Source organism: Vulpes lagopus, chromosome 7, assembly GCF_018345385.1.
Source record: "Vulpes lagopus strain Blue_001 chromosome 7, ASM1834538v1, whole genome shotgun sequence".
Lineage (NCBI taxonomy): Eukaryota > Metazoa > Chordata > Mammalia > Carnivora > Canidae > Vulpes > Vulpes lagopus.
In genome coordinates this window covers 56537098-56550235 of record NC_054830.1, presented here as the reverse complement: position 1 = coordinate 56550235, position 13138 = coordinate 56537098, and the positions used below count along the sequence as shown (strand labels likewise).

At 45.5% G+C, this 13138-nt stretch overlaps 2 protein-coding genes across 3 annotated transcripts in view; both read left to right on the top strand.

The window, feature by feature from the left end:
• MCM2 (minichromosome maintenance complex component 2) overlaps positions 1-5335 on the top strand; it is a 41158-nt gene extending 35823 nt beyond the window's left edge. Inside the window, exon 18 of one of the 2 annotated variants that reach the window (XR_005988954.1) lies at positions 5206-5335. The gene's annotated coding sequence lies outside the window, so the exon portion shown is untranslated. The remainder of the gene's footprint in view (positions 1-5205) is intronic. The other variant, XR_005988955.1, reaches the window with a different exon arrangement.
• Positions 1-13138, top strand: part of PODXL2 (podocalyxin like 2) — a 37017-nt gene that overhangs the window by 1374 nt on the left and 22505 nt on the right. Inside the window, exon 2 of the mRNA XM_041762282.1 lies at positions 5206-5484. Coding sequence (XP_041618216.1) covers positions 5206-5484 — 279 coding nt within the window. The remainder of the gene's footprint in view (positions 1-5205; positions 5485-13138) is intronic.

Here is a 13138-nt window from a genome sequence, read left to right as displayed (position 1 = left end):
TTGCTGTGGGCCCGTAGTGACGGAATCCTAGGGAAAGCGCCTGGGAGGGGAAGAGGCCCTTGCTCCTGAGGTGCCCCGGGAAGGGTCAGCCCCGCAAGGGTACTTTTTCTCCATCATCAGTCCAGGGAGGGGTAAGGACCTAAGTGCTGTGCACAGAAATATGTCCATTGGTGTTTGTCTCAGGCACGCACACACACCTATGTCTATGTTTGCATACCTTAAATCCTCTCTGGAAGAGGTGAGAGTCAACAAATAAATTAAATATTGATTAGTCTGCTATTTATTTGCGCAACAAATAGAACTGGCAAGAAAAGTGTATCAGGACCCATGCCCAGCTGTGGCTAGCCACGGATGACTGTCGGCAGCTTTACGCCTTCTGTGCTCCCTCCCACCTCCTCCCTCTTGTACACACTTCATGGTGTGTGTCGGCTGTCACCCTCCATACGGCACTCCTGGGGGCTGCCCCGTCCACTGTGCCGGCCAGAGGCTGTTCGGCCATGACCTTATCTGACCTTATTACCTCCCCCTTGGCGACTTGTCTGTGTCCAGCAGTATGTCTCTTTCCTATACACCTTTCTGTAGAAACCCTTCAAGAACCCCATCGGCATTGCTTCTCAGACACAGCAGACATGCACTCATGAGTGTGTGTGTGTGTGTGGTAGGATGATTGTGCTAGACAATTTCTGTTGTAGCTGACACTTAAGGGTGTGGGGGCTGTGTGGCAGATGCTGCTGGGCAGCTCCCGTATTGGTGTCTGGCAAGGGCTTAGGGAGATCTGTACTTCAGAGCTGCTGATGAGGGGAAGGGTGGGGGTGTAACTGATGGTGGAATCAGGAAAGGATGTTTGGATCAGGAGCAGATTGCAGGGGAGATAAAACATGCAGAGGATTACTAAGGCCTTGTTTTTTGTTTTGTTTTGTTTTTTCACCCCCTAAGATAGTAAGCCTGCTTCCCTTGCCTCTTTTTCTGATTTTAGGTCAGATTTTCAATTCTTTGAGGCTGGTCCCCGAATCCTTTTCATGTGCCTTCTTTCTCTCTCCCTTTCCCTGTTGGGAGTGACAAAGTATCAGAAAATTATAAGTGCTAGAGAAAAATAAAAGAATATCGGGGAGCCTGGGTGACGCCCAGTCGGTTAAGCTTCCACCTCTTGGTTTCAGCTCAGGTTGTGATTCTGGGTAATGAGATCGAGCCCCATGGAGTCTGCTTGAGATTCTCCCTTTCCTGCTGCCCCTAGCTTCCTGCCCCTTGTGTGCATGCAAGCTCTCTGTCTTAAAAAAAATCTTTAGGCAGCCCCAGTGGCTCAGCGGTTTAGCGCCACCTTCAGCCCAGGGCGTGATCCTGGAGACCCGGGATCAAGTCCCATGTCAGGCTCCCTACATGGAGCCTGCTTCTCCCTCTGCCTGTGCCTCTGCCTCTCTCTCTCTCTCATAAAATAAAATCTTTAAAAAAAAAATCTTTAAAAAGAAAAAAGAAAATCAGTCACAAAGAGTGTAATTCTGAAATTTTAAATCAGATGGAGTCTCAATTAAGGCAGATTAATTATCAAGTGCAAAAGCAATTAGACACAGAATGCTTAGGGCTCAGCTACTATTTTGGTGGGCAAGTTTGAAAATAAGCAACCTCTTGCAATTACCTAAATAATTACCCATTGCCAAGGCTTTTGAAAATATCAAGGTCTATATAAAGAAAAAATAATCACAGGGAAAAAGAACTTCAAGAAAATGGAACTATTTACTGGAAAAGGAATGAAAATCCTGATTTCCTTTTTTCACACAAGCTTTTCAGCAGGATTATCACAATCTCTGTTCATTCCTTTTGGACTGTTGGGAAAGGAAGAGGTGGGAGGGGGTGGAAGGAGACTGTAGCTTCTGTCTGACAGGCGGAGGAGAGAGGTTCAGAGAATAGAGGAACTCACCTTATCATGGGAGTGGTAGGAAGGAGTCCTGGCTAATTGAACAAACCACAGTCCTCTGCACAGAGAGCTTCACGACTAAACAGTATTTGACTTCCAGAGGTGGGAAATGAACAGGATTGCTGGTCAGACTTTCCTTTAGAGGGGACGATGCAGTATTCTCAAGGTCCAAGCTGCTGTGGAGAGCTGGCCCATGGCCTAGAAGGGAGCGATTTCGCTCCCCCCATGCCCCAGTTCAGCTCTGCGAAAAAACTCTCAGGTTTTGAAGAGGCAATGCAAGTTGGAGCCTCCTGAGGCTAAAATCCCAAGAATTTCTAAAGTAAACCAGTTTGCACCTTTCTAAAGACGCTGACATAATGTCCTCCCCAACATACCAGCTGGAGACTGGTGTATGTAAATAAAGATTTTCACCCAGTGGCCCTTTCAAAGACTGGCTTCTCAGGTGCCCTGGAGATCTGTAAAATTTTTATTTAATTATTACAAACATTTCTCATCAGTTGGCTTTTTTTCTTCGTGGACTGCATGAGTTTTTTTTCAGGTAAGTTGATTGCATTTGGCTCCCCCAATCTTGGGGGTACCACTCTACAAAACAGGGCTGTTATATCCAGTGGTATCATATATAAAACCTAGACTACACCTGTCCAAACAATGGTCATTTTTGAGGGGAGAAATCCACCCACTAATTACAGGGCTTCTGTTCACTAGCTATTTGACCTTACCGTCCCGAACCCTCTCTTATTTCACCTGCGGGAAAGAAGAGGGTTATTTATTCATTTATTCAAACACCTACTGAGTTCCTGTCATATTTCAGAGACTGTTGAGGCACTGGACTGACCAGGTTGACTCAGACACGGGACACAGTGAGGGGGAAGGAGACTGTAAGATGGCTTTTTACAGTTTGAAAGAAAAGTGTGGTAATTTGTTTGGGAGGCTGTAGTACTGGGAGTGGTGCCTGGCCGAGACTAGGGTAGTACTGGGTAGTGCTTCTCAGAGGTAGAGGCTGGGAGCAGGAGCAGGAGCTGTGCAGATGGGCACAGGTGGCCCTAGGCATTACCTATTTCTGGTTAAAGGCTTTTTTTTTTTTAAAGATTTTTTATTTATTTATGACAGACAGAGAGAGAGAGAGGCAGAGACAGAGGCAGAGGGAGAAGCAGGCTCCATGCAGGGAGCCTGACATGGGACTCCATCCCAGGTCTCCAGGATCAGGCCCTTGGCCGAAGGCGGCGCTAAACCTTTGAGCCACCAGGGCTGCCCTGGTTAAAGGCTTTTTGAGACTTGGGTACTGTCCTGTGTTTTCACCCATCAGTTCTGCTTTTGTTTGTTTGTTTTTTGGAGTCACATAAAATAACTCTGGTCTTTGTTACTCACAGTGACCTTTTATCTTAATATATTTGAGGATACCATTCTTTTATCCTGGCCAAGAACATTCCAATTCTCTGTTCTTTATGTAGGATAATAATACTTACATGTATGAAATACAGGCTGCTCATTGTAGCACTGTTCTCATGGAGCTTACCTCATTTGAGGCTCCTGTCTCCCTGAATGCTGTGGAATTTTTGCTTTACAGATGAGGAAACCAGGGCCCCTGGTGGAAAAGTAGCTTACCCAGAGTGGCTCACCTAGGGAAGCCAGAACACAAACCTGCTTCCCTGGCCCAGGCTCTCTCTACGAGGACATCCTTCCATGTTTGACTTCAAGACCTGTTTATCCTCTTCTACACACCTTTTAACTGTGTTAGGCCCCTTCACTCGGAAGGCTTTCCTTACGATTACGTGTTATATTCATGGATCTGTGTTGTCCAACCGTGCATAGCATACGCTGTCTCCACTGCACCCTGGGTGCCAGGCTTAGGGCTTACTGCTACTTCAGAAGGTGGTTATGAAGATTCAGATTCAGACAACACTTGCAAAGCATTTAGCACACAGCACCAATAGTGTTATCTCTCATTTTCTATTATAAACTTCACGAAAGGGACACCTCGGTGGCTCAGCGGTTGAGCGTCTGCCTTTGGCCCAGGGCGTGATCCTGGGCTCTCGGGATCAAGTCCCGCATCGGGCTCCCTGCATGGAGCCTGCTTCTCCTCTGTCTGCCTGTATCTCTGCCTCTCTCTCTCTCTGTGTCTCTCATGAATAAATAAATTAAAAAAAAAATAAACTTCACGAAAAATTTCCATGAACTATTCAGGCCAGGGCATGGTGCATGACAGGGGCAAAGCAGGACATAACTCTTTACTGCATCATTGAACTTTAGTCTTGGAAAAGAAAAATTTAGAGGTCATTTCAACCACCTTCCTTATTTTTTTGGATGAGAAGATAGACACAGAGATTTTAAGTGACTTTCCAGAAGACATATATAGCAAGTTAGTAATATCTGTGTGATTAAACTAATAATTAAGTTGTGAAACTAGCAAATAGGGCTGTCTTCCTGTTCTTAGTGAATGGGATTGAGAGAAGGGAAATATTCCCTTTAATTTATTGGGTTTTGTTCATTTGTTATATAAATTAGGAAAGAGGGATCCAAGATTCTAAATAAATATGTTCTAACCAATGCTGGATGAGCCTGACCTGCAGTCTCACATAGTCTTTAAAGACTATTCAGGAGATCATATTGCTGAAATACAAATCACATTCTTTTTTTTTTTTTTTAATTTTATTTATTTATGATAGGCACACAGTGAGAGAGAGAGAGAAGCAGAGACATAGGCAGAGGGAGAAGCAGGCTCCATGCACCGGGAGCCCGACGTGGGATTCGATCCCGGGTCTCCAGGATCGCGCCCTGGGGCCAAAGGCAGGCGCCAAACCGCTGCGCCACCCAGGGATCCCACAAATCACATTCTTAATGCAGTTCTGGAAGATGTTCGGCTTAGGGCAGAAGCCTGGGGAACAGTGTGCACACAAGGTCCTTCAAAGCAGGGGCTTGGTCTTCACTGCATTTGTGCCCTGAGCACCCAGTACAGTTGTAGCAAAGATGGGTGCTGATAGCCGTTTCTAAATAAAAAGATGCCTAGTGGGTGCTGAGTCAGATGAACCTCACTCTCTCCTGCCCACCTCCCTTGGTCTCTCCGTTGACCCTGCTGCAGGGAGGGCTAAACAGTTTGGCCTTTGTGGAGTGAGAACAGCGTCTCAGAATCCCCTGGCAGCCACTGGATGTCAGGACTGTCCCCCCTCTAACCCTGCCCTGCCAAGTCTCCACTGGTACCTCTGGGCTCTTTGCTCTTGGGGTCATGTCTTAACCTTGTGCCAGTCTAGCCTTTTCCAGCCTCTCCTAACCATCTGGCTTTCGTGTCTGTACAGGATCATTCCTGGGCACATGGGCAGCTGGATCTGATGAGCCTGGCCCAGAGGGCCTCACCTCCACCTCCTTGCTGGACCTCCTGCCACCCACAGGCCTGGAACCGCTGGACTCGGAGGAACCCAGTGAGGCCATGGGACTGGGAGCTGGCCTGGGAGCCCCTGGCTCAGGTTTTCCCAGTGAAGAGAGCGAAGAGTCCCGCATTCTGCAACCACCACAGTATTTCTGGGAAGAGGAGGAGGAGCTGAATGACTCCAGTCTGGACCTGGGACCCACTGCAGGTAGTTGTTCTACGTAAGAGTATGTGCTCATTGCAGCTGGGAGTGAGGCCATGTAGGCAGAATGCCAGAGGACCATTTCCTTACTCAAATCACATCTCTTGTCTCTCCCCACCAGCTTTAACCATGCTGCTTCCCGCTTGTGCACCAGAGCTGAATGTAGGACCCTGAGTGTCTTACTTGTCCAGGAGGCTCTTTTCTCTTTAACATTTGCTGCTATTTAGGGACCCTATGTTCTGTGGTCATATAACTCCATATAATGTGAGAGCCTGGGAGCGAAACATTCTTCCAGCGTAAGCATGCAAAAACTACTGCTCATAGGGGTTAAAAGCATGCCTCAGTTCATACACCTGCTTATATGCTCAGCCATGATCCACGCCGAAGCTTCCCAGGGTCTGGGGTTGTTCGTTTTTCCTGCTATGCTTTATCTTCTCTGTTGAAGGTTCCTGGTTCCCGTGCCCCTGCTGAGGTCTCTCTGACCCCCAATCAAGGCACTGCTCTTCTCTGGGTCACGGCCCAGGGTTGGTTTCTGGGTTTACAAAGCATCGCTGATGGACCTGTGGGGGCCACAGTGAGCCTGAGACCTGAATAGGACCAAACCAGAATGTGTGCAGTTAGGGGCTGGATGCAGATGTGGCACAGGACATTGGCCATGCTTCTAGCTTCAGCAGCTATGCATGTTCTTGGCCAGCAGGAGCCCAGTTATAAACGTTAGACTGCCACTTTATGTATGTGCTAGCCCATGCACACGGGAGCAGGGTGTTATAGAATGTAGTTCTAATTTTTCCTCTTAGGGTGTATAATATTTTGGATTTATGTTCTCTAATTATAAAAATAATACATGGAAGTTGTGGAAAATATGAAAAATGCAAAGAAGGAAAATTCACCCATAATCTCACAACTAAGAGAACTAAGAGAAACTATTAATAGTTTGGGATACATTCTTATAGTCTTATTTATTTATTTATTTATTTATTTATTTATTTATTTATTTATTTTAAAGATTTTATTTATTTATTCATGAGAGAGGCAGAGACACAGGCAGAGGGAGAAGCAGACTCCATGCAGGGAGCCTGATGTGGGACATGATCCCGGGACTCCGGGATCACTCCCTGGGCCAAAGGCAGATGCTCAACTGCTGAGCCACCCAGGCTGCCCTTGTTTCCAGTTTTAATGCTGCTAAAACTAATTATTATCTATTTTTGCACTTCTCTGATTTTTTCGCTGTGATAAATTTCTAGAATAAAATTGCTAGGTGTAAAGATGTATCAGTCGGCATCCTACCCGGAGAAAGAGGACATGGCTGAACTAAGATAAGCCAGGGAAGTTTATTTATAGAATAAGGAACTTACAAAGGTATAGGTAGGGGGTAGGCCAACCAGAGAGGAGTCCAGGGCCTGTGGCAGCAGAGCACTCAATGCTCCTACACCCAAAGGGTCAGAGGGGATGGATGGATGAAAGGATCTAGGAGGGACAGAGAATGGTGGAGAGCAAGTGGTTCTGACAAGGGCAGTGACCCAGCAGGGGAGAAACTAGGGGAGGAAATACCTGACCCTTTCTCCTCCCATCTTCTGCTGGGGTCCCTGCATTCTCTCTTTCCCTGCCTCTGTTGAGTCTGGTCAGGAAGCAGGGACATGACCTGTTGCTGCAACTCTTGGAGTCCATCCCCCAGGGCACAGAAAGGGGTAGGGAAAGGTAGAAAGGGGATCTGGAGGGGTTGGAGCATGTCTGGTGCAAAGGATGAGAATCTTCCCACAGGCTTTTGTTAAATATTTCCAGATCAGCCTCCAGAAAGCTCTTTGCGGTTTGCATACCCACCAGAGGTGGAATGAATGCCACTTTTTTGGATCCTTCCCACCAGCATTTTGTCATTTAGAAATCTTAGTCAACTTGATAAGCAAATTATAGTGGCCTTTGATTGCTAGTGAACATTAACGTGTGTGTGTCTGTGTGTGGGTGTGTATTTTCTGACCATTTATAGTCCTTTCCAATTTGAGGCATAGTATAATGAAGAACAGACTTTGGAGTCAGGCCGATTCCAAAGTTTTAGCACTAACACTTAACATCTATGTGATTTTTGGCAAGGAGCAACCTTTGCCTCGGTTTTCCCGAAGTAGCATCTTAGGGTTTTGCGGTTAAATGCAGTAATTCATTTAATGCACTCAGCACAGCACTTGGTACACTGTAAGTGTTCTGTATTACCTGTTACTGCTTTTACATGTTTTTCTATTGAATCTTTAATTTTTTCTTACCATGTAAAAAAGATACTAACCTTTTCTCTGATGTATATAGAAAACATTTTTCCAGGTTAGTAATTACTTTTTTTTAAAAAAGATTTTATTTATTCATGAGAGACAGAGAGAGAGAGGCAGAGACACCGGCAGAGGGAGAGGCTCCATATGCAGGAAGCCCGATGTGGGACTCAATCCTGAGACTCCAGGATCACGCCCTGGGCCAAAGGCAGGCCCTAAACCGCTGAGCCACCCAGGTGTCCCAATTACTTTTTTTATTTTTAATTTTTTTAATTTTTTTTTATTATTATTTATGATAGTCACACATAGAGAGAGAGAGGCAGAGACACAGGCAGAGGGAGAAGCAGGCTCCACGCACCGGGAGCCCGACGTGGGATTCGATCCTGGGTCTCCAGGATCGCGCCCTGGGCCAAAGGCAGGCGCTAAACCGCTGCGCCACCCAGGGATCCCTACTTTTTTTATTATAGTGATTTTTGACATACCATAAATTTCTTAGAAACTTGGACAGTCTTTCTTTTGAAATGTTTGAAATGTTTTTATGTGTTTAGAAAATCCATTCCTTTCCTGAGATATGTGCACCTTTTTTTCCACCTTAAATTTGTACATTTAACTCTATTTTAGCAGTAATTTATTTTGGTATGTGGTATAAGATAGTGATTTAGTTCATTTCCCCCATAAAGCTAGCCTCGTTACTGCAGCAGCATACATGCTGGTGAATCTATTCCCTTGTTATGGAAAAGAAGCACTAGACAATTAGATGTACATGGGTCTTTCTCTGGGCTCTTCTTCTTGTTTTGACCCTGGACATTCTAGTCTGAGACAAGCAATCATTCTGAGGGCCTTGGCCAAGAAAGCCACTGCGATGAGCCTAGGACCTTCCTCAGGATCACAGTGGGATGACCCTTAGGCTTTGAGGAACTCACATTTGCTCTGCTTCTCCCTTCCCTTCCCCTTCTTTCCCTCTCGCTTCATCTCTTTTCTTCTTCCATTAGCCTCTCTTGGTCTCTTAGTAGTGAAGACAGCTGCCATTCATTGAATACGTGTTCTGTCCCAGGCATTTTGTATCCATTCTTCTCATGCCAGCTGTCCAGTATGGTCTGTCTCCTCATCTCTTCTATACACCCTGAATGACTGTGAGATGGGGACTCAGGTGCCCTGCACAGAGAATGGGCAAGCACCCCAGAAGAAGTGGAGAAAGGGTAGCTGCTTTTGCCAGGCTCCCTAAGTGCTCACCTTCCCACTGGGCCCATACCTTTCTTTCCTCGGGACGGTCTCTTCTCCATACCCCCCAGGGCAGTTTGTGAGAACACAGTACCCATAGAATAAAAATGAAGTGTCTTAGCGCTACAGAAGATGCTCTTGATGCTTTGGCCAGGCCTTTCCCTTGGCCTCATCTCCTTCCCTTCTCCCACATGCCTATTATCATCCCACTTGGCAGATGTGGAACTGATTCACAGGGAAGTTAAGTGCTTTAACAAGGTCACACTTAGTCTGTGACAGAGGTGGCTGGAGAATCTGTGTCTTCTTCCTGACAGTGGCTCAGGCCTGTTCCCTAGCCTCTGGTGCCACTCCTCCTGGTGCCACTCCAAATTATCCTGTCTGCTTGGAGCACTCTTCTCCAACCCAACTGCCTGGTGGACTTGACGTCATCCTGCAACACCTAGCTCGGAAGACACAGCCTCCAAGAGGCCTTTTATCTCTACCAAGCGAGCAGGACTGCACGTGGTTGTGCTTGGGGTGCCCTGTCCAAGGGTGCCTTGCCAAGCAGGGGAGCTGATACTGATGTCCAGCCTGCACGCTACTCATCAGGTCAGGGGCTGGATGGGAGGAGTGACTTTTTCCAAGTCATCAGTTCAGAGGGGCATCTCTGTGAGCTAGCAGTGGCCCTGAAATGAAACTAGCCATTCCTGCTTCTGCATCCTCACAGTACCTTGATAATATGGTGGTAGGCCATAACAGAGCCAGAAAGTATCCCAGGTGTGAGGTTGATTTGTATGGGGAGGCAGCCCAGAGAGGACAGTGTGTGCTAATCCCCTCTGCCCTCTTCTATTCCTGACCATAGAAGTCAGAGGCTCCCATCTAGGAGTTCTTTGGAAGGAAGGAAGGCATTGCCTCTTGGGGTTTGCTCCTTAGATTAGAGGAGACCCAAGGAAACTTCAAAGGGCCTGCCTGGATGAGGAGACTATCCACAGGTCAGAGTGACCATGCTAAGTGCTGTCTTAACCCAGCCCGTGGGGACCTGGATATATCCATGCAGCAGGAGCAATGACTACAGAAAGCCATGCTGTGGACAAGCCCAATCTCAGATCCATTACTCTACTAGTAATTATGATATCAACCTATATATGAACACCTAGCATGTGCCAGACGCCATGTTAGGTGTTACGGCATATTATCTCATTTAACCTCAACACTAACAAGTATATATTGTTACTCCCATTTGACCAGTGAACAAACTGAGGTTCCAGGAGATTGCATAACAGGCCAGCTGCTAAGTATAACCAAGAATCAAACCCAAGTTTTCAGACTCCATAGCTTTGACTCTTTTTATTAGGTTGCCTCTCAGCTTAACGATTTTAGTAGAGACTAACAGTTATGTCTTATATTTTACATAGTAATTATCACCATTTTTCCCATAGAATTTTCTCTTTGATTAGCTCATTTGAACTTCACAACCACTCTTTGGGGTCCACAGGCAGGAATTGTCACTGCCTCACAAATGGTGAAACCCAGGCCCAGAGAAGGTAATTGCATTGCCCAAGGCTGCACAGCTTGCGTGTGGCGGAGCTGAATGTGGAATCAGCAGCTCGTGAGCACCTGGGCATAGCAGCCTGCTGTGGGGGCATATGGATGGCGTGTGTTAAAGAGGAAGCCTGTGTGTTTCGTTGTCACTAATACCTTGCTATACATCTCATTGCTAGTTTGTTGAACCTAGAAGAGCCCAAGCTAGAGCCTTCCTTCTCTCATAGCAACGATCCTGTGGTCCTATGGCTAACACAGCCACTGGCATTTCTACTTGGCCAGTGACGAGCGGTGTGACCTTGAGTGGGTTCCTTGTCTAATCTTGGCTTTAGTTTCTCATCTGTAAGTGAGGAATGATAAATTGAAGCCTTCTCCAGCTTTAAAATATTATGGTTTCCTAACATTTCAGGTGAAAAGAGTGGTCTCAGCAAAGTAGGGAGAAAGAAATGTGATGTAGATCGCCCCTCCACCAGCTAGCATCAAGCCAACTCTAGACCTGATCAACTAATTCAGGCAGGATTGTTAATGATTAAGAACAGTTTTCCGGGTTACCCACTTATCCCAAGGCTGTCTCTCCTGTCAACCTCCACCCCTTTCATTCTCCAGTATCCTTAATAAAATTCTCTGCATGCAATTTTAATTTTCCTAGTGAACAAGCTAATTAGTGTTCTACAAGAAAAGCGGTAACTCTTCGGGGTTGACAAGTTCTAGAAACCGAACTCAGACTCACAGGCCTGTGTGAAAAAGGGGTGTTTATTGGCTCAATAACTGCGGAACCCAGGCAGGTGTTATCTAGGTGTTGAAACGAAATGTCAGAACCTGCCTTGCTTCATTGTGGCTTGCCTTCACTGGCTAGTTTCATTTTCAGACATGTTGTCCCTGTGTGGTGGCTCAGTGGGCCCCAGTCATTCCAGTGTTCTCTCCTTTCACTTAGCAGCCCCAGCAGAGGGAGAACTCTGCTTCCTCACACTTCTGGAAAAGTCTCAGAATGGAGGCTCATTAGTCTGCCCTGGGTCATGAACCCATCTCTGACCCAATCCTGAGGCCAGAGGGATGGGGTTCTCTGGCCCAGACTGGTTTTTGAGTACTCCTGGAAGCCAGGGGTAGGGCCCAACACTCCTGGACCAAGGGGAGGGAAGTGAGTACATGCCAAGTGATGGTTGGACATAAAGGAACATTCATGAGTGCTATAAATCATTTTCATATATTTTTCTTTAACCTTACAGCAACCTAATGAAATCCGTAAAAGCAGGTATCCTCGGTATCACTGTTTTATACCTAAGGAAATTGGCCCAGAGAGGTTTAAAAGTGACACTACATTACACAGGTCAAATAAATAAATAAATAAATAAATAAATAAACTACACAGGTCATAAGTAGCAGAGCTAAATCTCAAATTTGAGATTTCCACTTTAAGACCTGCTACCACTCCATATGAAATAATTCATTAGACCATTTTATTTATTTTTTATTTTTTAATTTTTTTATTTATGATACTCACAGAGAGAGAGAGAGAGAGAGGCAGAGACACAGGCAGAGGGAGAAGCAGGCTCCATGCACCGGGAGCCCGATGTGGGACTTGATCCTGGGTCTCCAGGATCGCGCCCTGGGCCAAAGGCAGGCGCCAAACCGCTGCGCCACCCAGGGATCCCCTTCATTAGACCATTTTAATTACTATTGGCTGTGATGAATTTTGCAGAAACAAGATCATCAAAGTTGCTATCTGCTGGGACTTGGAAATGGTTTCTGTACATTGGGATTGTACCTGCTGTTGAATGACTTGACCTTCTGGTTCTCTGTACACATATCAGGCATGTTAGCTAAGAAGGTGGCTAGCTGACAGGAGCACTTGCACCTAGATGCCAACAAGAAAAAAATCCCTGTATTTTTGTTTTACTCTAGTAGTAAATATCATTCTGTGAAAATTAGATAATACAGAAAAGAAGCAAATAAAAACCACTCCTAATGCCATCACCCAGAATTGGCGAATGTTAAAATTTTGGCATATATCTTTCTGGAAATTTTTCCCATATGGGAATACATAAAATATGCTTTTATAAAAAATGGCAGGTCTTGTTGTTTCACTTACCAGCATCTTTTCAAGCCAGTCAACAGAGCTCTCTGCCCTCAGTTTTAAGTGGGAACAGCATCCTAAGATGGCCAGGCCACCACTGCTGAAGCACTGGATGCCTTCCAGTCTTTTGTTATGTGAACTGTGCCATGATGGGAATCCTTGAAACTGAATCATTATGAACATCCTAATTGTTTCTTTAGGGTGCATTTCTAGGAGTGGAATGACAGGTTCAGAATGTTTGTTTTTAAACCTTTTCATTCTTATTATCTTCCCACCCCCCAATGTGGCCTGATTTCCATTGCCATCAGTAGCAGATTGAGTGCCTGTTTCCTGCACTCACCCAATAGTTGGTATTATTTTAAATATATTCATATATTGTCAAGTTGGCAGCCCCAAAACTTTATCATCTTGTTTAATTTACATTGCTTTGATGACTACTGAGGTTGATCATTAAAAAGTCATTTTAATTATACTAAAAGCTTCTTCCCTTGAACCTCCATTTTATGAGTCTATTGTATATTTTGTTAGTGTTTTTATGTTAGTACTTGGTTGAATAACTGGCTTGAGTATTGCACTCAGGGGACAAATT